This window comes from Pholis gunnellus, assembly GCF_910591455.1.
Source record: "Pholis gunnellus genome assembly, chromosome: 6".
NCBI lineage: Eukaryota > Metazoa > Chordata > Actinopteri > Perciformes > Pholidae > Pholis > Pholis gunnellus.
Window position 1 is genome coordinate 8051087 of NC_136532.1, and position 25377 is coordinate 8076463.

At 43.0% G+C, this 25377-nt stretch overlaps 2 protein-coding genes across 2 annotated transcripts; one reads left to right on the forward strand and one right to left on the reverse strand.

Annotated features, from left to right (window-relative positions):
- Positions 1–1154: 1154 nt before the first annotated feature.
- rgs7bpa (regulator of G protein signaling 7 binding protein a) lies at positions 1155–7269 on the reverse strand (the record flags this gene model as incomplete). The annotated part of the gene is made up of 6 exons (XM_079161657.1): positions 1155–1246; positions 1447–1517; positions 2458–2602; positions 3026–3156; positions 6013–6179; positions 7120–7269. 6 exons carry the CDS (start codon positions 7267–7269, stop codon positions 1155–1157), a joined length of 756 nt encoding a protein of 251 aa, XP_079017783.1.
- Positions 7270–22978: 15709 nt separating this feature from the next.
- Positions 22979–24308, forward strand: htr1aa (5-hydroxytryptamine (serotonin) receptor 1A a; the record flags this gene model as incomplete). Its single annotated transcript, XM_079161844.1, has 1 exon — positions 22979–24308. The coding sequence occupies exon 1, from the start codon at positions 23025–23027 to the stop codon at positions 24306–24308; it is 1284 nt and encodes a 427-aa protein (XP_079017970.1). The 5' UTR covers positions 22979–23024.
- Positions 24309–25377: the final 1069 nt, after the last annotated feature.

A 25377-nucleotide genomic window follows, 5' to 3' on the forward strand; every position in this document is an offset into this window, starting at 1 on the left:
ATATGAATTATTACCCTTTAACTATCACCTAAAGTGAACTCAAACCATTAAATTTTTTCAGTTTGACTCACAGTTCGATTTTTACCAGAACTCAAACGTGTCAGACAAATGGGACATTTTTGATAGTTTGTCTCCACCCAGTGGAACATTCAGTGGATTACATGCAAGACTAGATGATTAGTTTCAATAACAAAAGTTTTATTAACAATGTAAAATGACCTATATCAGCTTTGACTACTGTACCTTCACCGTGCCATAAACATTGATCACTATCATTAATAAGCAAGAACCATGCTGCCTGGCCTCTGTCTGCACTGGACTGCCTGAGACAGAGGGAGACCCTCCCTGTTTACACCAACAATCAGAATATTTACTGACCACCTCCATCTTTGAAATGATCCAGAGAGCATTGCGTAAAGAGTATGTGTATATACAAGTCTAATGTCTCAATTTATAGATAGATATTGTGTGCAAAGAAGTTTTCTTTTTGAGTATTGTATCATATATTCCATTTTGAAGCTGGAAAGTTAAAGTTGGATACAGGTACTTGGTTTATGGAAGACTAAATTAAGTACTTTAAGAAGAAAAAACAGCAAGAAACAGAAAACAGTTACTGTAATACACAACAAACTTACCCTGCACAAACCTCTCATCTCAGCTTAGACATACGAAGATATAACTTTGTCTTTGCAAGTGCCATCGTGAAATATTCAGATGGCTTCTATTCATAAGTTAACACATTATTTCTGACAAAAACTGACAATTACATTCCCTTTTTTCTTTTTTTTTTTTACATGAACCCTCATTTCATTCACTCGGGTTTGCAGAAGTAAATGAACATTGACACTTTCAAATGACCTCTCATTCTCTTTTACATTGGACAAGCAAATATCTGACTTCATTTACCAAAAAAGGGAAAATGTGTTGCAAAATATCTTAAAATATATGTTCATGACTTTTGTTTTCATTACATTGCAGTTACAATTCTTCTTTGTATCACAAAATAAAATTATAAAATGGGCAGCCTTTAAAAAAAAGAGAAAGAGACAATTTATTTGAAAATGGCAGTAATAGATTGGTGGGAGACACAAGTGGTGAAGGACAGTGCGTGATGGTGTCTTTGTTGCCGCCTCCTACCCACGAAGGCGGGGCCCTTAGCTGGTTACCAGGCAACAGAGCCCAAAGAACCGCCTCTTCCTCTGTCGGACCAGTGGGTAGGGAGTCAGGTTCAGCAAACTGCTGTCATCTGGGCACAAGAACACACGGCAGAGCACAACACTGCCAAGTTAGACATTTGTGTTAGTTTTAGATATGTGCTCTTCTTTATCTCAATGGATTGTCGATACTTTTTGACTATAAAAGACTGAGAAAGTGTCCCTGCTCTATGGGGTTGAGGTGTGTTTGGGGATGTGTGTGTGTCATTGGGTGAAGCTAAATAAGTCTCACCTTGGTTCTTCAATGGTAAAGGCATTGTCTCCCTGAGTTTACTGAGAAGGTTCTTCATCTCCCTCATATCCCTGCAACAACACAAGTAAGGGCTTTAATGTAGAGCGTCTTTCACGCGCTGTATCTACACACAAACACACACACACAACTTCAGCAAATGCTCAGCTGCCCCATTTTTGCAGTGTCATCTAAAAATACATCTTAAATAAATTGTATTCGGCATGATAAAATGTATTCGTCTAATTTCAGCAGCTAATATTATACACGCTCTGACAAAGCACTCTGTGACGAGGAGATGCAGCCTCAATACGTCAGGAAACAGTCTATGTTGCAACATCCCAAGTAAAAGTGGATGTTTTACATGTTTTATAATTTGATTGTGTTTAAATTAATAAAATCAATCTATATAAATATATAGATGCTATAGATTAATATGATGTTATAGATTAATATATATAATCTATATTCTTTTTGTCAACTCTGCCAAGTACAGTCGGTTGTAAATACTGTGAGTTGGCATTGCACAAAAACATCTGGTAATTTATAGAATATGAATTGTCCTTAATGGCCTTGTACAAACATTTAAAAATGACTAACAGCAAAAAGAAACAAAAGAAAGAGAAACGCTGTACAGATTGTTGAAGAAAGATGAATTCTTCCTCGGCGCTGCAATTATATCTTCATAACAACAAATATTCAACAAAGCAAGCTGTAAATGATCAACTATTACATTATTAGTGAGGTTGACCGAGGAAGATTTGAGGTGGGATGTAGTGAAATGAAGTGATTTAACAACATTTTTATTTTAAAGAAAACAATGAATGTTATGAAGCAACCTGTTAATGCAGCGCTGATCTTTTGTGAAAAATAGTGGCATACTTTGCATTATGTTTACTGACACTCACGCTACAACGAGGAACATGTAATTATTCACACATCAATAAACACACACGAACACACAGCACTGACACTCGCACACAGAAGGACACAACACATTCTTTGTCTACCTACCTTTCTATGTTTTCTATGTCAGTGGCCACCAGCCAGCAGAGCTGAGGAAAGTCAGTGGGGGAAGAAGAGGTGTCCTCCAGGATGGGGATGTCTGAGCTCTCCTCCGTCTTACCTTCGACCCCGGTAGGGCCACAGGAATCCTTACCTAAAGCACATAGAGAGCAGCGAGCCTAAACATGTGTCACCACTACACTAAACATAGGGGGAAACAAGGACGGAAAAAAACGGACATAAAATTAACCGTTCGATCACATGTTTTGTCTTTGTTTATGAAAGAAGCACTTGTTTATATTTGTACACATATATTCAGGTTTGTTGATTAGTCCGCCGGTGGTATTAAAGGAATTTTGATGAAGTTTTAGATGGTATTCTGAATAATAAAACATGTTAAAAGCTGTCAATAAATAATGACATCTGTGCATGTATTTTGAAATCTGCTAGTCTGTGTTCTTTGTCATTTGTTTTAAATGAAAGACATTTTTAAAAAGGCAAACAAAGCATGCTGTATATAACATGCGTATACACCCAAACTCAACAGCTATGCCACGAGGCTTGTTCATGTATTAACCTTTCCTGTGAAGCTGCAGGGAGCCCAGCAAGCAGACAGATTTGAGCATCTCAGTGATGTACATCTCCAGACAGCACTGCAGCTGGATGAAGAGCCTACAGATCTCAGGGTGGATCTCCCCGTCCTCTGGCCTGAAATGACACGGAGTTAGAACACAGAACGGTTACTGGACAGCTGGAACCCGATGCACTCTGGGTACAATACACTTTATGGAAACAAATAAAAAAATAATTCATTACAAATGAATACAAATCGAAAGTTGACTGATGAGTTTAGACTTGTTGAGCTCAGTTACTCGATGTGTATGTGCTACACCTAACCCTAGCAGATCCTTTGATCAGTGCTCAGCATGTAGATTCCAAACTGCATAAAAAGGCAAGACATTGCCTGATTTGGGTAACTGGGAAAAAAGTAAAATAGTGCGGCTAATAGTGAAGTAAAGAGTCAAATTCACCTAACTTAATTATTCCTTAAGAATGCACATCTTCTATATCACTTCATAAAACAGTAAATATAAAAATAACTAATATCAGAAGGGGTCATAAACTCACAAAATCATAAAAAAAGGTATCCCAAATTGAAACCACTAGATGAGCGATAAGCTGGAGTTTGCATTAAGGATGAATAAATAGCAGTGGTCTGTTTCTTTAGACCTGTTTCTATTTATATGTCAACAGCAGACGGGGTCAAAATTGCAACTAGCTGGATTTTGCTTGATTATCTTATCGTGTGTCCATGTGTTTTAGTTTGTTTAACCATCTGAGAATGTGTAAATAAAATTCAGTGGAGAAGTTCAAACATAAACCCCCATCTGAGTATGTTTTATTTACCCAGAGCTGATCACTAGCTTTGAAAAGACACTGCAGTAGCTTCAAGACCATATCAATCTGGTGTTCGAAGGGGAACTACAGCAGGTGATATCCAGTGGGTGTGATATCACAGGGGAAAGTGACAGCGATGGAAGGCGTGAAACTTGCACCTGGTGCAAATATTTTTCACACAAATCATGCTGTTGCATTCCCCTCTTCCAACAGCAAGCCTCTCCTTGCCATCCTTGTTTTGTCACAGTGCTGCCTTCTACAGTACTGTTGCTGAAGCAGAGCTATCATCAATGCTATCCTGCTTATCAGCTTTCCTCTAGCAGATCAGAGAGGCCCTGCATCACTCAAACCATTCAGACACACTGGCTTTATTTGATTAAAGGGGAATGATCTGTGCTGTCTAATTCAAGCCCTGTGTCTCTAGCAGTGGAGACGGACATTGAAATGGCCCGGAGAGCTTTTAGAGGAGGAGGTTTAGAGTGTTATGACAATGACGTTGATGCTGCTATCAATGGAAACTTAGAGTTTTCTATAAAGCTGCTACACCGTCTCTTTTTCTGAAGCAACGGCAGAAAATTCAAGCACAGGACTATAATTGATAGTACTTGTTGGCTTGGAGGTATAACTGTATCTAGCTGTATAATTACGAGCCATATATGTGGAAAAGAAGTACAGACTGCTCTGTTTCTCAAATGATTTGAATAAGATGTTATTAAAGCCGTGTTGTAAAAAATGCAACTGAGATGTCCCTGTACATTGGATGTTGTATGATTCATGCCTCCTTATGACAGGAAACATGCAGTCGACGTGCTTGCTGGCTAACCATACGAGTGTGTGATGCACATGCGGTTCTAAGCCTCCATACATTAAATGGAAAGATTTTGTCATGCATGTAACAGACAGTGAAGGATATGCATTCTTAAATTGCTGTAAGATATAGCAAGTGGATTAATTATTGAGCCAGGAAATGGGTTACAGTGCAGAGTAGAGTACAGCCTAACACATTTAAACGCGTGCCAATGAAAAATATGGCAGGCTAATATTTAATGGAGATCATTGAATGATTTTTTCAGGTCTCCAGCAAATGTGTATGTAGGAGGACGATGGGCTATAGTAAACCTGATGCTGTTATTGTTCCAATAGCAGCCAGGCTTTGGCAAGCAGCTAGCACTGCAGAGCGTCTTTCCAAATCCCTCTCACCACTGGCTTCAGTCTGTCCCATTGTTATTTAAGTAAATTCGAGGGTGCCAAGTCAACTGGCATCTTAGCGTCACTGAGGACCTTCAAATCCCAAGCCTCACTTTGCCCTTCTTCCACTGGCACCAATGTGGAGTAGATGTTGTGCTCAATGGAGAGTGCAGGCCAAGTCAACAGACACGTCAAGCTTCTATCGCAGCTGTTTTACCCTGTCGTCAACAAAACCTCTAGCGTAAACAAACATTGACTGTTTGTTAAGGAGTATCTTTTTTTTAAGGAAAGATAAAGCCAAGTATTTGGATTCTTATAATATTCTGAACTCTAGAAAATAATAACATCCATTGTTCAAAGAGAGCCCCCCCCCCCCCCCCACACACACACACACACACACACACACACACACACACACACACACACACACACACACACACTATCACAGACACACACACACACACACACACAAACACTCACAATACATTAAAAGCTAAAGCAATACAAAAGTCATTGGCTTCACATTATTGATACTATTATCTCAGATATTCTTCCTGGGAAGCGTTTCACTTTGTGCATTATCGTTTTAGGCCCCAGCTAATGGGAAGCGGTCAGTTACAGCATGTTGTTGTGATTGATTCCTGGTAAAGCTGTCCCACTAGCAATTAGAGACATCATGCTTTTTTTTCTTTTTTCAGTTGAACTCGTGTCCCCCCACACACCCCTATAACGCTAATACGGCAGACACATGGATGATTTCTTTGAAGTTTTGAGGAGCAGGCTTAAATATACATGTGCCTAAAACGGGGATGCTTATGCAAATCAGAGATGTACTTTGGTAATATATATATTTATAATTAACAACTTTAGGCGCAGCAATGTTGCAGAGCGCCCCATTTGGCGCACTATCAGGACCGTGGACAGCTCTTTACGAGGTACTTATTTTCAGCACCATGGACAGTGTCGGTGCCAACTCACCCCGATATCAAGGAGAGACTGTGGTGCGCCGCTCTCGCCATTTCGCAGCCTTTAGTTCGGGTCTTCAGCATTTCGGCCCGTAAAGAAGGACAGTCCACGGTAATTTCGCCAATGGAGATGACCAGTTCACGGTACAGAGCCACAAGCGTATTAAATTCTTGGACGATCTGTGTTACAATGAGATGATGAAATCACACAAAAACACAAGTTATTCCCCAGATGACTCAGTCAAGTAAGCGCCGCACAAATATAACAAACAACTTTTGCTTGCTCATGGCTTCCTGTTGTGGTCATTGCAGTAGAATGCCCTCATCCCATGGCCTGCATATTGACTTGTCAACATGAAAACGTGTCAGACAAGAAGAAATGCTGAGCAGTATACTACACACAGCCTCACTATTCTTTTCCTCCCCACACTGAAGACAAATAAGAGGTGGTATTTTAAAAAAAATGCAAACTTGCACATATGTGGTCACAAAAGTGCATTGATATCTTAGAGTAACTTGTGACTGAGCAACAAAGTGAAGCGTTGCCATTAAAATAGTCCGCAAAGTCAAAGTGGATGATGAAAAAATCCAGATTTTTCTTTTATTGACGGAGGTACCATTATGTTAAATTTGCACAACTGAAGAGCTTGGGGTTGGTGTACAAATATTTGGTTCATTTTGTGCAACTCCTGCATAACATCCTGCTGCACTCAGCGAGGATGCATGGCGAAATCGGATGAAAGGGATGACATATGATCGACATATGCGTGTCAAACATCTGTCAAAACATGTGACATGATCACGAACATCTCGAAAATCTTGTGATTGGGGCAATTCTGAAATCAGGCCAAATCACCAACACTCCAAATGCAAATCCCAATCAATCTGCACGCCGAGATGATCTGTTTGCCTTCGCTGTCGACAAAACAATGCAAATGCTTAAATCTATTTTTAGGCTCCCAGACCGGGTTACACTCTTTTTTTTGTTGCAGCTATTAACAGCTGTCGCCTGTGCATCCTGCATGCACGGGATAGTCGACTGTCCTAGAACAAAGGAAGATTGCGCTAATAACGTCCTAATCAGAGGCACCATGCAGGCATCGACGTGTCGCAAACCTACCATTCTGCAGTCGGCCACGGCGCGCTGGGCTTTGCGGGTACTTTCGGTGCTCTCCCTCCTCTGTGGGTCTCGGTACGGAGGCTTGCCGATCTGGAAGATGTTCCCGGCGGATCTGGGGCGGTTTTTGCGCCCATTCGATGCAGAACTCATGCATACACATCCACTAATAAAACAGCCCTAACACAGAACGGTTCTGTCTTATTTTCCCAACCAAACTCCACCACTCTCTCTCTCTTCCTGCCTCACCACCCTGCACCTTACTGTTCACCTTTTTCCTCTCCTCTGCCTGTACGCTCAATTCACCTCAGCCAACTACTGGCTGGGTTGAAACCCCGATTATTGTCTTTGCTCTGTCCGTCTCTCACGTTCCTCCCCCTCTAATGTGGGAGACGGAGCAAATATGTTCCCAGACGAGCCTCAGAGTGCAGAAAAAGTACCGGATGAGCGCCTGCGACTCCTCTCCGCATTGCCTCGACTGCGACGGGGCGCGAGTCACCTTCAATCCAGCAGCGCGCGGTGCACACAGTGAAGACTTCACACCCAACCCGGAGTCCAGCTAGCTGAGGTGTCTTCTCTGACGCGCCGATGTCGGAAGGAGACGATCGCGTTCACGGATATTCTCCAGATGCAACCATTTTTTATGATTGCGCGTTTCCATTAAACAGCGATAAAAACGGTGCGATAACGTTCTTTTACTTAGCTGCAGAACCTCCGTATAGAGACGCAACGCCGCGGAGGATTTCACATCGCACAGAAGACACGTTAAGCCTCTGTGTCGGAGAAAATCTGAACGTTACAAAACAGAAAAAAACGTAATCCCTGCTATGGCGGATCTCAATCCGCTCCCAGGCTCGGTTCCCTTCGAGTGTTTCCAGCTGGTCGGGCGGCCCTATCTCTAACCTTGGAGGGGCAGTTAGAAGACGAGCAGTTGCTACAGGCCTGACGTGGCTCTGTGGCTGGCAACACTGCGCACCCAAAGGGACGAGAATACTAATTGGGCCCGTCAGGTGAAACCCCCGCCCTGAGCTGTATTAGCTCCCAAACGTGTGAACATCAGACGGCTGGCCACTTTGCCTCCGCATAGAAAATAAGTCAAATGGCATAAGGATTATTCGATGCACCAGTGGAGACTAAATGTGGGTCAATTTAAACTTTAGCATTGAACACCACGGTTGAAATATACACATCTGTGGCATATTTGTGATATGCAGGGCCATTGTTTTGGGACGAAAAGTGTGTTTTATTGTATTTTCTTTTTAAATCTATGTCTCTTCTCAATATAATATGCTTATTGACACACATAATGGTGTAGTGTTACTTTATTAGAGTTCACAGCAACATATTTTAAATGTGTTAATAATTGGGTTTTATTACTTCCTATGTTGCTTGATAGTAGCCCACAACCCCCCCCCCCCCCCCCCCCCCCCCCCAACGGAAGTCTTACTTGCAATCCATGCAAAACATGTCAGGCAGACAAATACATAACCACAAAAAGTAATTTGTAAATTGGAAGTATGCTTCTTTCATGCACACACACAAATGCAGAATGGTGTCATCAAAGAAACAAAACAGGCTACAGTGTATATGAATATATAAATGTATAATTTAGCAATACATGTGCCAGTTCATCGCCTAGATGAAACCAAGAAGATTCCTATTCTTGGTTTGCTACTATCAACGTGCTTGGATCCAGCTTTCAGCGGTGGCTATTTGCCCTTGCATGCTTTTCACAACCACAAAGACGAAAGTGTAGATATTCTGAATAAATTAAGAGTCCATTTTAGTGTATGGTGAGTGCTCTTTCTAAACCTGCATTACTATTTAATTATGAATGCAGAGGAAGACTTTCAAAATCCATCTATGTAAGTGACATACTCCCACACAGCTCCACTCAAACAAACACAAAAAGACACATACAGTGGGGAGCGACATAGAAAATGTACAGTGTAATTTTATGTCTATTAAAATGTTAAAGATTATGCAGTGATCATGTGTTTGAATTGGATTTGGATCTAGAAGAGATAGCACCCTGAACCATCTCCTGGTTTCTGAGCGATGTCAATAAATTCTTCTTAAATGGCTTTTACTCCAAAACGTGTGTACCATTTTAATAAATGGAGTCATTATAACTTTGCCAGTCAATATTAAATGCTATGCCTTCCTGAGTTGCCAACTGAAAGTCTTTCTGGTCTCCCCAAATGTTTTTGCTGGGGCCTTACGCATCTCATCATAGAAACTTTGCTTCCTGCACTAGCAAGACTGTACTAGCCACTAACCACAGAGGTATAGCTTTCTGTCCCAAGGGCTAGTTAGACTTTTCTCGCTTTAAAACTAGCAACCCACCAGACAGACCACTTGATTGTTTTTGTAAAGTTATATCAAGCTGAAAACAATACTTGCACTGAGCGAAGCACACCACTAACTAAAAGTGAAGCTCTTTGGAAAAGCTCAAACATATACAGTATTTGGTATCTCAATTAAATAACACTAAATGTGTCGAGTATAGAGTAATTTATTTGGCTTAAACACATGGTTTCATTGCCAAATTGGAAATCACTTCAAATCTACATATTCATTTAAAAAGCCAAGTCTGTATGTAGGTGTTACCGTGTAAACTTTATTGGCTATAAAATACAGTGACTTAGTCAAACATCCTTCCCTCAAGGGGGTGCAACAATAGAAACCACAAAGTCCAAGCAAATTAAAATCATCTAGCAAGACATACTGTATATTATAACAAAAGTGTCAATTACATTTTTTTGCAAGGATATGGTGTATGGTGGTACATTGGAACAAAGAGGTTCATAAAACCATAAACATGTGGTTTCAACCAAAGAGCAAATCTTTCATTTAATTAAGTTTTGTGAGGATGCATGAACATGAAAATCCATCCAAAAATAGTCTTCAGTTTTTAATGTGGTTTGGTTATTATTATCATCATTTATATTGGACTAGGATTTACATTACAGTATTATCATGGAAATGTGAAATACCTGTGGTAGTACTGAAATGCTGTGTTCTAGGTTTTGGGCAAAAGTATAAAGAAGCACTAAAGAACTCAATCATCACCAGAGGAGCTGCTCATGCTTGTATTTCCCAATGAAAACTTTTGATGCAAATTCGTTCCACGGTCCATCAGATCTTTTTAAATTAGACATTTGTGGGCGATTTTGGGAAATGATGATGACATTTTTAGCATATGTCATTGAAAGCAACCAGACTGGTAGTAATCCAGTTGACTGTGGTGTTAATCAACATTTTAAACATTAACAGACTGTATGTATTTATGTTGCAAGTAAATCACTACAACCTAGGAGATGTTATACATGTATTAACCCCCCTCCATACAGGAACAGGAAGTGTTCTTCAACCCACATTTCATGTGCAACATGTGGAGAGAGAGAACAATTGATTCCCAAAACTTCCCCCTACAATATTTCCCTATTTCAATTATTTATTAATAACAGACATCAAGCTGGTACACTCTTGTAATTTCCCTCGACCTCGTCATCCCACCTGCATAAAATTCACTCATAGTTGCCATGACTGTCAAAAAGAAGGGAAGAAGAGGTAGCAAAGGAAGCAGAAAATGAAGAAGCCAATAACCCAGTTGACTGAGTAGATGTAGATGATGACCATGTCCATGTCAAAACGCCAGCCTCGAGAGTCATCCTCAAAGTCCAGATCGTCCAGCCGGTAGCCTCCTCCGTGGGGGAACTGGCGTCTAGCAATGGGACTGGACTGCCTCTGGAAGCCTGATTTGGGGTACAAATGGGGCATCTCATCTGGTGGTAGTGGTACTCCACCCAAAAAAAATCTAATATTTAAACAGTTTTCTTCGCTACTTGAATCCATGCCAGTTCCAATAGATTCTAATGGGGACAAGTTTTCATTTTGGAAAAATGCATCAAAATGTCAAGAACGTAGAAATGATTGAGGGAAATTAGGGGAATTCAATGAAATGTACATTCTAAGATTACAAACAGATTTAGGTTTTAAGGGTGATTCTGCTTTTCTTTAGAGTATATATCTTAAAACCTGACTGCCAGACAAGAACAAAAACAAAACAAGTTTTGTGGGTAAATAGTAAAGAGAAATACTGAACAAAATGTTTCATCGACTTCTGCAGCATAATCAACTTTTCCACTGTCCATCCATATGCTCAGTTTATACCAAACAACCGTTGTGTATTTAAGTCTTATTTGCTTCAAACAGCTTATCCATGTTGTGCTGCTCCTTTACTTGAAGCTGTGAGCTCATAATTTGCCGAAAGTAATTGTTGCCATAAGGTTGGAGTGTTTAAAGGTGTAGTCCGCAGTTCTGATCCAAAACACAATTTCTAATTCAGATAATATCTCCTCACGGTCCACTAGCTGTCCATTCTGTGTGTGGGCTGAAAAAACCCCGGTGTTTATACAGCCCTGGCTATTCCAGCCAATCAACATTCATGCTCGTGCACAGGACAGGAGAAAGGCCATGGATGTATAAAGAGAAAGGCAGTGGGAGCGGGAGGGACGGTAAATCTGTTTTATTATTATTTGTTTGAGTTCAAATATTAGCAATCTTTCTCTTGAATTGCTGACTCCACATTAAATACTTTAATATGTATTTATATTACTAGCAATTGTGCAATATCAGTAATTGCACATAGGTAAGCAAATAACTCTTGGGAATGATGCAACACTGCTTCCCCTCAAGGTCTTCTCCAAACATTCTTTGTACAATAAGAAATTGCCTGCTTGTGTGGGAAAGTCAGCCCCTTAAATTTGTATTCTGTATGCTATAAAGTATTGTGTTTGTACCATACCTTCAGGTACTTTTAGGATGATTGTGTAGCAGGTTTACTTTACTCTGTCACAGGTCTTGTCAAGACTTGCAATCGTACATACAAAGAGAATAGCAGTTAAGTTACAAACGAGTCCTACTGCTGCTGATACTTTGCCAAATCTGATGAATTGATCCTGAACTGAGAGAATTTCAATGTTGGGTAATTAAAAACTTGCCTCCAAAGATACGGAAGAGTTTTCGGCAGCTTGGGAGAGGCCACTTTGCACAACTTGCTTTCTGGAAGTTCTGTTTCCGGGAAAGGTATTCTTTTGGGAAGAATGTCCTTGCTGTGTGGTTTAGCTCTGTAAGACAGACAGGGAGACCAAGTAAATATTATCAAACATAAACATCTTATTCACACCGCCACTTCATGATAGCCTGGATGGATTATGTTTGATGTATTGGATGCATTCTAAAAAGCAGCAGATGCAGCATCGCCAGACTCCCTCATTTTCTCCTTGTTCCATTTCTGTGTCACCTTGGGTTTGGTAATCATCACAAGAATCTAATCTGCGATCCTTGTCATCTAATCACTCACAAGAGCCCTTAGTGTGTCTGCAGCGCTCATAACCACGGCCACTCTGTCTTGTTATGGCCACAACGGTGTCCCTGCCGCTCATTTTCTCCTACATGCATCTAGAAGTAGGCCAAAGTGAATCACAGAACTTCACGACTATGTCCCATGTGATCAGCATGCAGTGATCACAAGGTTTATGAGTTGGGGGTTACGGTTTCATTTTCCACATCTTCTTTTGTCATAGCCCAATGCATTATTCACTTACACGGAATTTGATTTCTTATTTCCATTGGAAAGCTCTAAATGACAGTGTTCCGAACGTGTTTGATGTTGTCTTCTCGTTCTCGATCTGGGTGACTCATCTGGTCAGAGCTGAACTAAAGGTCTACACTGCTCCCTGTGGGGTATCTGCAGCTGGGCCCTCTGAACAATCTGCAGCTTAGATGTCATCAGTGCAACAGCCAACAGACATACGAATACACATAGAGCTGCAAATATACATGTATATTAACTATATCATGCAGTCATGGATTACATGTAGTTTTATAAACTTTGTTCAGGAACGGGACCACGCCCAGAACACGGCTCATTTCCCCCGGACAAGTATTTAAGCTCTACTAACCCGTTCACTTCCTCTTCGGATCTGTTCTCTCATCCCTCCCCCAACCCCGTTTTTTGTTTTCCTTTTTCTCTCTCTCTCACAGGATTACAGGAACGACTGGGGACTCTGCACCTCCAGAGCTTCCTAAGAGACGGCCCCCCATCCAACAGTCTCCGTTCCCACCAGCCGCCGGACACCAACGGTCCCCCGTCACATCCCTTCATCCCTCTACCTCTATCCCTAACCTACACCTTTTCATCCCTTTACCTTGATCCCTACCCCACATCCCTTCATCCCTTCATCCCTTCAACCCTCTACCTCTTCCGCTTCCCAATCCAACAATCATTCCGTTATGCAATAAACCTCTCGAAACTCACACAGTTATGTGCGTGGTCCTTCTTAGTGAATATATTCTAAACTACACATTTTACATATTTCAAACTGTCTTTCCATCCGTCTCACATTATTCAATCTAGACTTGTGAGCAGTCACAAGTAGAGGTGATGAGTTTTTTTCAATCATGTGAATTGTACAGCAAGTGCTTTCTGCCCATTAGCTCACCCTTCTGGAAGAAGACATGAGTGATGATTGTTCTGCAGAGGGGGCAGGGGGTGTTGGTGGGGCTGTTCTTAGCCAGCGTCCTCAGACAGGGTTCACAGAAGATGTGGTCGCAGGGTTGGCACATGTAAGGACTGAAGTACACATCCAAACACACTGCGCAGATGTAACCTTCTTTTTCACCGGCGCTCACGTCATCATCCTCGCTACTGCTGCTGCTGGATGGGTTCCCTGTTGAACTCTGGGTGAGGAGGAAAGGCAGAGAGAAAAGACAGATAGATCGATAGATGTACTTGCCCCATGTGCATCTTGTCTTTTAAACCTCCTCCTCATGCAAATCAATGTATATATGTGTATAAATGCAAACATATATGTATGAGCTAACGTATGTGGGTTTTAGATGAGATTCAAATCAGAATAGCGCTAAAATAAACATTTACTCTAAAAAGGTATACGCATAAAATACTTTTACCCCCTCCAACGAATCACCACCTTAACTCCCGGTCGGGTCTTTTTTAAGGCAAAGAGGTCCCAGGGGAGGAGCCAGACCTAGAGCGATTCAGTGACCCTGTATGAATCGGCCAGAAAAGAGTCGCCCGGAAAAACGGAAACCGGGGGCCCCCTTCTCAGGCCAGACCTGGGAGGTGGGCTCTTCCCTCTTGGGACTACAGCCTATTCCAGAGTTGCCCGAGGTGAGAGGTCCCAAGCAGATGTGGGGATACTCACGAGCCCCCAGCTGAGCGCAGCTGTGTTGGAGTTCTCCCCGGAGAAAGAAAATGTTGCCTCTATGAGACTGTGAGTCAATGAGGGGAAATCTCTTACTGTTTTTTTTGTGCTTATGCACCAAACAGCAACTCAGAGTAACTGGCCTTTTTGGAGTCTCTGAGAGGCATCCAGGAAACGGAGCAGACTGGGGACTCTATAGTCCTGGTGGGGGACTTCAAATCTCACATGGACAAGAGGGGCGGGGTGGATTGGGGGGAACGGCCTGCCTTATCTAAACCTTAGTGGTGCTTTTCTATTGGACAGACCGGGTAAACCAAAACATGTATTGCGGGTGAACTGGGAACGTCTGACTCAGGCCCCTGTCCCACCTCTTCAACTCCCCCTTTCCGGAATGATTTTTAATAAAATACTTTTATGAATATATTCAAAATATTATTGCAATGCTTATCTCTTCTTCTATCTCTAAAACCATCACCCACTTCTAGGGTCATGTCTATACGGATTGAGCTTCTCAGACAGACAGTTTAAGTATCAAGTAAAAGAATAAAGGACACCAATTCAGAAATCTGCCCCTCTCCCACATATTAGATTCTGAGCATACATTATCATCGCAGCTGTCAAAAAATTCTTTCATGTTCCTCTTGAGATTGTGTATGAAATACTCTTTAACAGGCCCTATTTGATTGGGTGTAAATATCTTTGACACCCACCTGCACAGCACAATAATATGTGTGAGGACACGAGGGTGTCAGGTGTGAGCTCAACAGAGTGAAACGTCTATACCTACCTACATTGTCTCACTTCTTATTGTAAAGCATAAACGTTGTTCGCTAAAGAGAGCTATTCGACCCTGAAGCTGACCCCAATTCAACCTCCATTCACGTTACAGAAAACAGAGGCGTTGCATCTCTTCAGGTAGAGTTTTTTTTCCACAAGACACAATTAGGATTCTAAGATTTAAAAAAATAGTTTATGCTGCAGATGGCCTGTCTTCAGTTTACCTTTTTAAATCTAGTTTGCATCCTTTTATTTCATATAGCTCAAGACATCTAACAGCCCCCCCCACACTCAGCATTTCCAAATTCCAGCTACAACTCATATCAGAGGGAGTACCACAACTTGTTCTGAGAACTGGGGCCCCTCAAGTCCCCCATCTCCTCCTCAGACCTATGTCGGCAGACACAGAGGATTGGTGTCTGAAGCCTGTGTCTTAAAAAAGGCATTGGGGGCATGGGGGGGGGGGGGGGGGGGGGGGGTGTACATACAGAGTAATTACCGCTTTCTCACACAGGGGGAGCTCCAGGGATTTCCGTGTTGCACCAGTCCTGCTTCCCAAGGTGTGTCATTAACACAGAGTAGACAACACACAGTGCTCAGCTCCAAAGTTATCAAGGGTACTGAGGCTCTCCCCTGGCAACTTGTACTTTATCATGGCACCTTTTGTCTTGATTGCATTGGTAAACGTGTAAAAAAGTAAATACAATTCTTTATCATAGGGAGCGTAAATCTAAATATATTTGTAGACACAGAGTAGGCCTAAACCTCGTCTTTTTACCATCTTAACTTCGAAGATATCTACTGCACCACTAACGTGAAACAAATGTGATTTGTGTAAAGTATTGTTATTCTTACACCAATAAATGTCTCTGCAGAACTACAGGCAGCAACTAAAACCACATGTCAGCTTCCGTGCAGCAGCTGGATGAAGTAACTGAGCAATCCAGCACTAATGGTTTCCCCATCACACAGGATGAAACCACTTCCAGTGGGGAACTGGATGACCACCCGCTCTGACCTATGGCCTTCTTTATACTGTATGCAAAAAGGACAGCAGGACATTGTACTCAGACATATTTACATTAGATTCTATCAGGGGAGTTAAGACAACCATTTCCACCAACAATGCTGGAATGTATGCAGGGGAAAAGAAATAAAGCATCATACTTGGATATTGAATTTACAATCCATATAAATACATATCCACAATATAAATCAGGCTTTGAGACCAATGGGTCCAAAAAAATAATTATTATATGAGAGGGTGAATGAGAAGAATCCTAAAAACCCTAGAGCTATGACTCATAGCAGAAATGCTGTGCTTGTAGTGAGCAGCTCCCATGTGAAAAGGAATGTAACTGTAGAAGTGCAAAGTTGGATAACACTGAGGAAAGCGCATGCATACTCAACAAGCCTTGATAATGACAAATGACCAAGCAAGCTTATTCAATTTCCTCCGACTAAATAAAAAGGGTAAAGTTGGGACAAATACGCTTACTCGCTTTTTTACTGAGGGATAGGTGAGAAGACCAACACCACTCTCAGAAAAGATAGCGGTATCAATCTTCTCATCTGACTGACTCAGCCAGAACTTTGAGTCTCTAACATTTGGCTCCTGATAACTGTGGGACAAATTAGAAAAGATGTAATAACGTTTCATGCATTTTCCTCATGGCTTGTGCCATCTGTTATCTCCCACAGAAATAATCGACCACATTATAACGGAGACAATTGTATCTGCTAGAGCCAGATAGCACGTGTATTATGCATCTACATCATGCATACATTAACACAGCAACCCCAATGTGAGAGAGAAAGAGAGAGGAATATCTAAACCAAAAATAACACCATCAGCAGGGAGGCATTGAATTAGAAAATGGATAGTCTGTGTTTCAAAGCAACTAATTCTATTCCACTTTCTCTAATTCAGCAGTCAGAATAATTTCAGTACGCCAACGTGACAGCAGATCTGCAGCAGCCAATCAAACCTGAATCTGCTCTTTTGTCTGGTTGTTTTTGAAGGGCTCTCCAGCCAAGCCTCATCATGCAACTAATTCAGATGTAACCCCACTTTAAACCACAGAGACAATGGCTTTTGAGATGAGCTGGGTGCTGATAGGGCTGTCGACAGTCAGACTCTAGTTGAAGTGAACACACACAGACACACAAATACACGTGTGGCCACACACAGTCACAGAAAGTGCCGGCAATAAATACAGTTAAAAGTGGACCCAACAAGCAATGTTTTAGTCTGATTGCCTATTGTATTGTACCACACACACAAACACTCCAAACTCTTACTTGATTTCTTGCACTAGCCTACCACCCTAAAATGTAAATGGACTTTTAAGTGGATCAGTTAGGTAATTTAAGGCTGGAGTGCCTTGAGACTTGAGCTTAAGAGTATCCTACGGTTTTCTCAAGTATCCTGCTAATGCAAACTGAAAAAAAGACTGCACATGATGACAGCAATGTTTGATTTGGTGACTGTCATTTAGTGGTAGATGATTGCACCTATACTTCTCAGTGGCCACATAGAAATAACACGCTGGTTGTATAGGTAATAAATGATTTGCATTGTATTAGCATTGTATTGATTAAGAAACAGGAAGAGAAAAATAAATCATTCAATGATTTAATCCCAAACTCTGTGACTCTTCTTGCAACACACGATATGAAGCAGTCGCCTGATCTTAATCCTAAAATAACTGGTAAAACATTTGGTAAAAGAACGTTGACTTCAGTAGCCATCGACATATTGATGCTGAGTTAATTGTGTCATTCACCTGTCTGCTCTCCTGCAGTTGACTCTGTCTCCACCTCTCCCTTCTCCTCTGCCTCCTCCTCAGACACCTAATCCTGTTCTTCTCTCTTTTACCCATCCTCCTCTCCCCAAAGGGAACATAAGGCGGCACCACTGCTGAGGTTATGGTTTGACCGATCACCTCCATCACGCCACTGCCTCCCTCCTCGCCATCATCCAAGTCCTCCTCTCCTTCTTCTTCCTCCTCCTCCTCCTCTTCTTCTCCAAGCTCTGAGCTGATGAGAGATGGGATGCGTGTCTGATGACTTTGTGACGATCGTCCAGTTGCTGCCCCTGTTCTCACCTCCATCCAGAACGGATCTGCCACTCTGTATGAACTAAATGGGTGGTGGTGCAGGTTTCCTGTCGCTGTTCTGGATGAAAGTCTCTGAGGGGACAGAGGTGTGGATCTGGTTTGGGTGGGAGGCTGGGGGAGAGCAGACGACATGGATCTCATTGCTGGCCGAGGGGATTGGAGGTTTAGATTGGCGGTGATGGTCTGGGTGCAGCCAGTACTTGGAAGTCTGGGGCATGTGCATCCTCTCTGCAAGTTGTTTGATCCTTCTCCAACTTCCAAAGTGTTGTTGAACGGGATGTCAGAATTACTGCTGGACAAACTTTCAGTGCTTCCTGTTCCCTGTCTGTTCTGGGCTCCATCTCCGTGTATGCCAGTTCTTTCCGCCTTTCTCTGCCTTTGCTTTCCTCTTTCCCTGCGTCCTACGTTTTCAACATGTTGTCTCTCCTCATCCCTGTCTTGGTTTCCCTCTCTCCATCTCCCTCTGCTGTCCTTGCTGCAGGTCTTTCTGTGTGCCTTCCTCCCTGGCAGGGCAGGTCTCACCAGCTGCTCCACACTGCTCGGCCTTCCCTCACCGGCTGGATCTGCACTCCTCGGCCTGGGTCTCGCTGTTTTTAAACACTGGGCGCAAGTCTCGTTGTTGTCGTTTTCTTCGACGGCATCCTCACTTCCACGACCTCCAACTCTGCCTGAGACATTTAAACTAGTCGGTCCCAAATGGGAGCTCATCACGGCGCTTTCGAGGCCCTCCGTCACCAGCAGAGCGCATCTGATTCAACTTCAACCAGCCTGGTCTTTCCCCTGTCATCTTTCCCCAAGTCTTATCTCTGCATCCCGCTCCTACTGGGTGTAACTTTGTTTCTAGGAGCTAGAGGGACTGTTCCAGTTTAGAGGAGGTGAGCACTGCAGCCCTCTGGCCTGCCCTCTCCTGCCCCTGTTAGCCCGCTGGGACATTCCACACTGTTGGCAAAGACAAAGTCCCCCTGGTGAGCCCCATCACAATAGGTGCACTGGTCATGGCCTCACTGTTGTCCCGTGACCTATAGAAAACACACTGCTATGCAACCACTGAACACACAAAAAATAAGGTGAAAAAACCAGAGGCACCTTTTATTTCTCACGACCACTACCATGGTGTCAGCTTTTTTTCACTCTGGGGTTTACAAACAATGTGTGTGTGTATGTGTGTGTGTATGTGTGTGTGTGTGTGTGTGTGTGTGTATATGTGTGTGTGTGTGTGTGTGTGTGTGTGTGTGTGTGTGTGTGACTTTTCCTTTATTTGATGTCTAATTTTTTGTTTCTTTAGACTCTAAGAGAACCTAAATGTGTTTGATAATAACTTGAGAAGGCAAGATGTGGCGCTTTGTTGCAACAGATTGCTTTATTGTTTATCAAATGGAGAAAACAAAAAGAAAGAGAAGATTCTTCATCAGAGGAAAAACAGAACCCCCATTATTATTATGGGTTAGGTGAAGTGTAATTACTTCGTTATAATAACTGAGCACAGAAAAATAAATAAAAACAGTCAACCCTCATCCGAAGTAAATGCACGATACAGAAGCTTGAGCAAATATTAAATATAGAGAAGTAAATCTAAATATTTAATCAGACAGAGATATGAATATCTTCAATTCTTCTGCACAATTAGTGAAAAGTGTATCCCCCCTAAAATGGATCTATAAAAAAAGGGTTTTTTTCCAATACAAACAGCTTCTTTAATTGTATTTACATGGAAAATGCAATCAGTGAAGTCAATGCACTCACTGTGAATACATGAAAGCAAATATTAAAATGCATGCAGCCACAATCACATGTGAAATGTATGTTTTCATGTGTTTCATGCATGATCACATGCAAGAATGCTGTTTCACATGTGCTAAATCTCATTCGTGAATTTATCACACAACACATTTGTTGTGTGGTATATGTGAGAATTGCTTTCATGTGGATGACATCCTCCTTGTCCTGGTGTGGACCTGATTCTGACATCTTTATGACATTTGTATGACATAAAGGATGTCAAAACTTCTTGAATCCAGAAAACTGGACCAGAGAGACAGGATCAACCTCCAGACTTGCCATCAGGTCAGAGAAGAGTGTGAGACCTGCCACCACTGCCTTTTCTTTCCCCACCAACACAGCCATCACTAAGGCAGTCAAAATGCTAATCTACCAGGTGATTGATGAGACTGTCAAGACACCACAGTCCACCGAGGCTGTAGAGACACTACTGTCCTCCGAGGCTGTAGAGAGACACTACTGTCCACCGAGGCTGTAGAGAGACACTACTGTCCACCGAGGCTGAAAAGACACTACAGTCCACCGAGGCTGTAGAGAGACACTACAGTCCACCGAGGCTGAAAAGACACTACAGTCCACCGAGGCTGTAGAGAGACACTACAGTCCACCGAGGCTGAAAAGACACTACAGTCCACCGAGGCTGTAGAGACACAACCAGATCCTGTAGAACATAAAAGGAGAGACACTATAAAAGATTCATGACGAGTTGTCTCAACTGGACTTGTTTGTTCTTGAAGAGGTTTTAGCCCTTATCTAAAAGATTTCAACAGTTTTGAACTTCCCTCCTGATTTTGTTCTTTCATTTCCCTCCCTTCATTCTCGAACTGATATGAAAGCATGAGAATCCTTGTATGTCCAAGTGTGTGCTTCTCTGTCCAGAGGCTTCATGAGTTGTGTAGCGATGAAGCTTTTTCTGGACCAAACAACAAGTCTTTGACTTGAAGATGTCTTCGGATCACCTTTTATGTTTGTTTCTGTACTGACGTGTTGTTTTTGTTTCTATTTCTTCCCCACAAAGAAGGAGAAGAAGGAGAAGAAGAAGACGGCTTCAACAGAATCTGAAGAAGCCGCCTCATTTTTGATGTTGTGCTGCAGTTTGTGCAAGTAAAGAACAAGATCAGGACCAGCTTCAACCACTGGCCTGACCAAAACTTCTCCCCATCTCTCTGTTCTCCCCCTCTCCCTCATTTCTTCCACCTGTCTATGTCTTTCTGTACACGTTTCTTTGCCTTCTCTAGGTCTCTGGCTTGAGATTCAATAAAGTCAGGATATACATAGTGATGTGTTTTTACAGTGTTTTCTCTGTCTGCTTCTCCAAATGAATGCTTACATTTCAATGAATCTAGCAGTTTCTTGGAAGTATTACCTGTTACCCACAAACTAGACAAAAGTACAAGACATTGCACGTTGCACAGCTATTGATGCCCCCACACATAGCGTCATACAGACAGAAGGAGTACAGGAACAAGCCATGTACTTGTCTTTTATGAGCTAAATTAATGAGTGAATCCACTTTGAATAGTAAGTGCAGCTTGCAGCAGGCATTAGCTTGCCAACGTTGCACACTCAGGCAAAATCTTCAAACTTCTGCCCTCTGATAAAACCCATCCATGTGTGACTGTGACTAAACTTGAAACGTGAAAATGTAACGTTGGTGTAAAAAGAATGGCTAAAGGCCCTAAGTTAGTTACATACTCATTTTCATTTTGAGACTCAAGGCAGCAACGAGGGTCAGTCAAGTTCAACGAGAATGCGGAGCTGAATGTCAAGGCGGCGTTGACTTCACCGTTGTAGCTATAGTGGGAGATAATAATGACGCTTTGACCTTCATCCTTCATATATTTAGTCTATATGGTTATACTCTATGGACACAAATGTTGGACTCATTCTACCCATCGTTGTAACTAGTGGCTTGTAGTCACTTGAGTCGACAGTACCAGCAGGAATATGTTTCTGTTCTATTTTAAATTTTCCCTTTTCATTTTTTATTTTGGCTTAAATGATCCTGCTAACTATAAACCCTGCACGCGTTTGCTTCTCATCGTTTCAACCATCTCCTTCGACAGCCTTCCTTTTTCCTCATCCCATTCCCACAGCATCTAACTTTGCCTGAAAATACTGATGCAACCGTGGCCATCAGCTCATGCAGTACCCGCTGTAAACAGCAGATGACAGCAGCTCTCCTCTCTGCACTGTCGTGGCGCTGTCCCTGGTCCTGAAACTACCTCTCGCTCCCAACGCTCCGAGCATGTTACCTTTCCTTCCATCCCGGCTCGAAATGCACGCATACTCGTTACTGAGTTTCTTTTTACGGTATTTTGAATATCAAAAAAATGTCTGTTTCAGATGAAGTTGCCTTAAACGAAAAGTTAATAAGAAGTAATGAAAAATTAAGAAATGTTCTGTTATTATTTCCAGTATCCTGCTGATATATTTTTTTTTGCTATCATGCTATTTTTGTAATAACTCAGTTAGGCTATTACGTTTTAGTCCTGACTGGCACCTACCATTTGAGATGTAAACTTAAAAAAAATCCACAAAATGTTACATTCAGTGAGTCCAAAGAGTAAAACAAAGGACAGAGAAAAAGAAAGGAGAGCTCTGCGCCCTCGTCGGCTGTCTGCAGTGAAAAACGGAGCAACAAGAAGAGCAGGGGCACAAAACTCCAGGGCGACCTCCACACGGTCTGACGTACCCAAAGCTGCTGGTATAAATGAATTCACGGCGTCACCGAGCTCAGATGATTCGCAGTACCCGTGAGCGCACCCGGCTGTCAACACTCACGGGCTACAACTCACACAAACCCCCTCACACACACATACTCACAAACACCTCTGCGTCATGCGTCCTGAGAGCGACGGCACGAACGCGGTAACTCCGATGGACCCCGGTAAAACGCACAGCGGCAGCAGTCTGAGGGGCTGACTGGGTCCTGCTTATCTGTCCAATTGCGTGTCCCCCACTGCTCTGGGGAAAGTTGCGCTCTCAGTGTGGTCGCATTATGGATTTTATAACAACAAGCGCCAACGGCAGCAACGCCACCAGCGGTTACCCTGACGGGGTGGACGTGGTTGCCGACTGGGACGGGAGTGAGAATGGCACGGGCTCTGGGTCTCCGACAGATGTAAAGCTGAGTTACCAGATTATCACCTCTCTGCTCTTGGCGGCCCTCATCCTCTGCTCCATATTTGGCAATGCGTGCGTCGTGGCAGCCATCGCCCTGGAGAGATCTCTCCAGAATGTGGCTAACTATCTTATTGGATCTCTGGCCGTGACAGACCTCATGGTATCGGTGCTGGTTCTGCCAATGGCGGCCCTTTACCAGGTTTTGAACAAGTGGACACTGGGGCAGGGGATCTGTGATGTATTTATCTCCCTGGATGTACTGTGTTGCACATCATCCATCCTGCATCTGTGCGCAATTGCCTTGGACAGGTACTGGGCCATAACAGACCCAATTGACTATGTAAATAAACGGACGCCGAGGCGAGCTGCGATCTTGATAAGCGTGACATGGCTAATTGGTTTCTCCATCTCTATTCCGCCTATGTTAGGCTGGAGAAGCGCCGAAGACAGGGCGAACCCCGACGCCTGCCTCATCAGCCAGGACCCGGGCTACACCATCTACTCCACATTTGGGGCTTTTTACATCCCTCTCATTCTCATGCTGGTCCTGTACGGCCGAATATTCAAGGCTGCTCGGTTTCGGATTCGAAAGACGGTGAAGAAACCCGAGAAAACAAAAGTGTCCGACACGTGCTTGACTGTGTCTCCGGGCATCTTCCACAAGAAAACCAACGGGGAAGCCGGGGGCAAAGGCTGCAAGCGCAGCGACGAGTCGAAGCCCAGCTCTCCGTGCGTAAACGGCGCGGTGAAGCACGGAGAGGAGGGTGAGTCACTTGAGATAATAGAAGTTATCGGCAACTCCAAAACGCACCTGCCTCTGCCCAACACGCCTCAGTCCTCCTCGCAGGGCTACGAACACATGAATGAAAAGAACTCGGGGGCGAAAAGAAAGATCGCGCTGGCGAGGGAACGTAAAACGGTGAAGACACTGGGGATCATCATGGGAACTTTCATCTTCTGCTGGCTGCCCTTTTTCATCGTCGCACTTGTGCTGCCTTTCTGTGCAGAGAGCTGCTACATGCCCGACTGGCTGGGCGCAGTCATAAACTGGCTGGGCTACTCCAACTCTCTCCTCAACCCCATCATATATGCCTACTTCAACAAAGACTTCCAAAGTGCTTTCAAGAAGATCATCAGATGCAAATTCCACAGACCGTAACCACACACAGTGAAAACATGTGCGTTTACTTAGATGTGGAGTGAATGAACGGACAGCAGGAAATGTTCGCTGACTGTATGGGGGGGGGGGGGGGGGGCTTTTCATTCAGGGACAGTCTCTTTGTCGGTGGGTGTTCGAGGACCGTGTAAAAAAGAAAAAGGAAACCCCGGGGTCGCTATCCTGTGATGACATGAGACAAGACGGGAACTTTCGCTCTTAATGTACAAGCTCATGTTTGTTCAGTGTTGTATTATATAGCCTATATGCGACGGCAGCCATCGCTATATTGCCATGCAACACGTGTCATGTGCTGATTCCATGCATTTTATCCTAAGACACGCGGGGGTTCCGTCCCACACCATGAGCTTTGTAGCACTGACACAATAAAAGCAATCAAAGTTTGTCATTAAGAATGAGTCCATCTTTGTTTAGACGATTACATCGCTAATGAGCCAAGCACAGATCAGGGCCTGTTGTGAGAAAAAAACAAAAACAGTTTCACTTGGGACCTGTCTCATCATCATCATCACATCTTCGTATATAAGGAATGAATAATTGACTGTGTTGTTGAGCAAATAAAACAGGCCACAGGGATGATGATGAAGATGATGATGGGCGATCAGGCTGTGGAGTGCATGGTGTGTTTGATGTCTTACAGCAAATGGTTGTGGAACAAACCCCTCTGCCTGTCCATCAAATCCATCTCGGAGTCAAAAGCAAAAGAAGGTGGGACATTTTTTTTCAAAAATGAAGGCTGGTATTACATTTATGATATATGTTCTTTCTCTCTCTCTCTCTCTCTCCCTCTCCCCCACCCTCCCTCTCTCTCTCTCTCTCTCTCTCTCTCTCTCCTCCAATTCCAGAGCTCCCCCTTCTCATCCCTATTTGAGATTGTCCCCTGTGTGTGTGTGTGTGTGTGTGTGTGTGTGTGTGTGTGTGTGTGTGTGTGTGTGTGTGTGTGTGTGTGGGAAAGACTGAAGACTGAAACAACAGATTGAGAAAGAAAATAGCTCGAGAAAAAAAATCAAGAGAGAGCATCAAACGTCTTTTTCCTACATTATGTTATTAT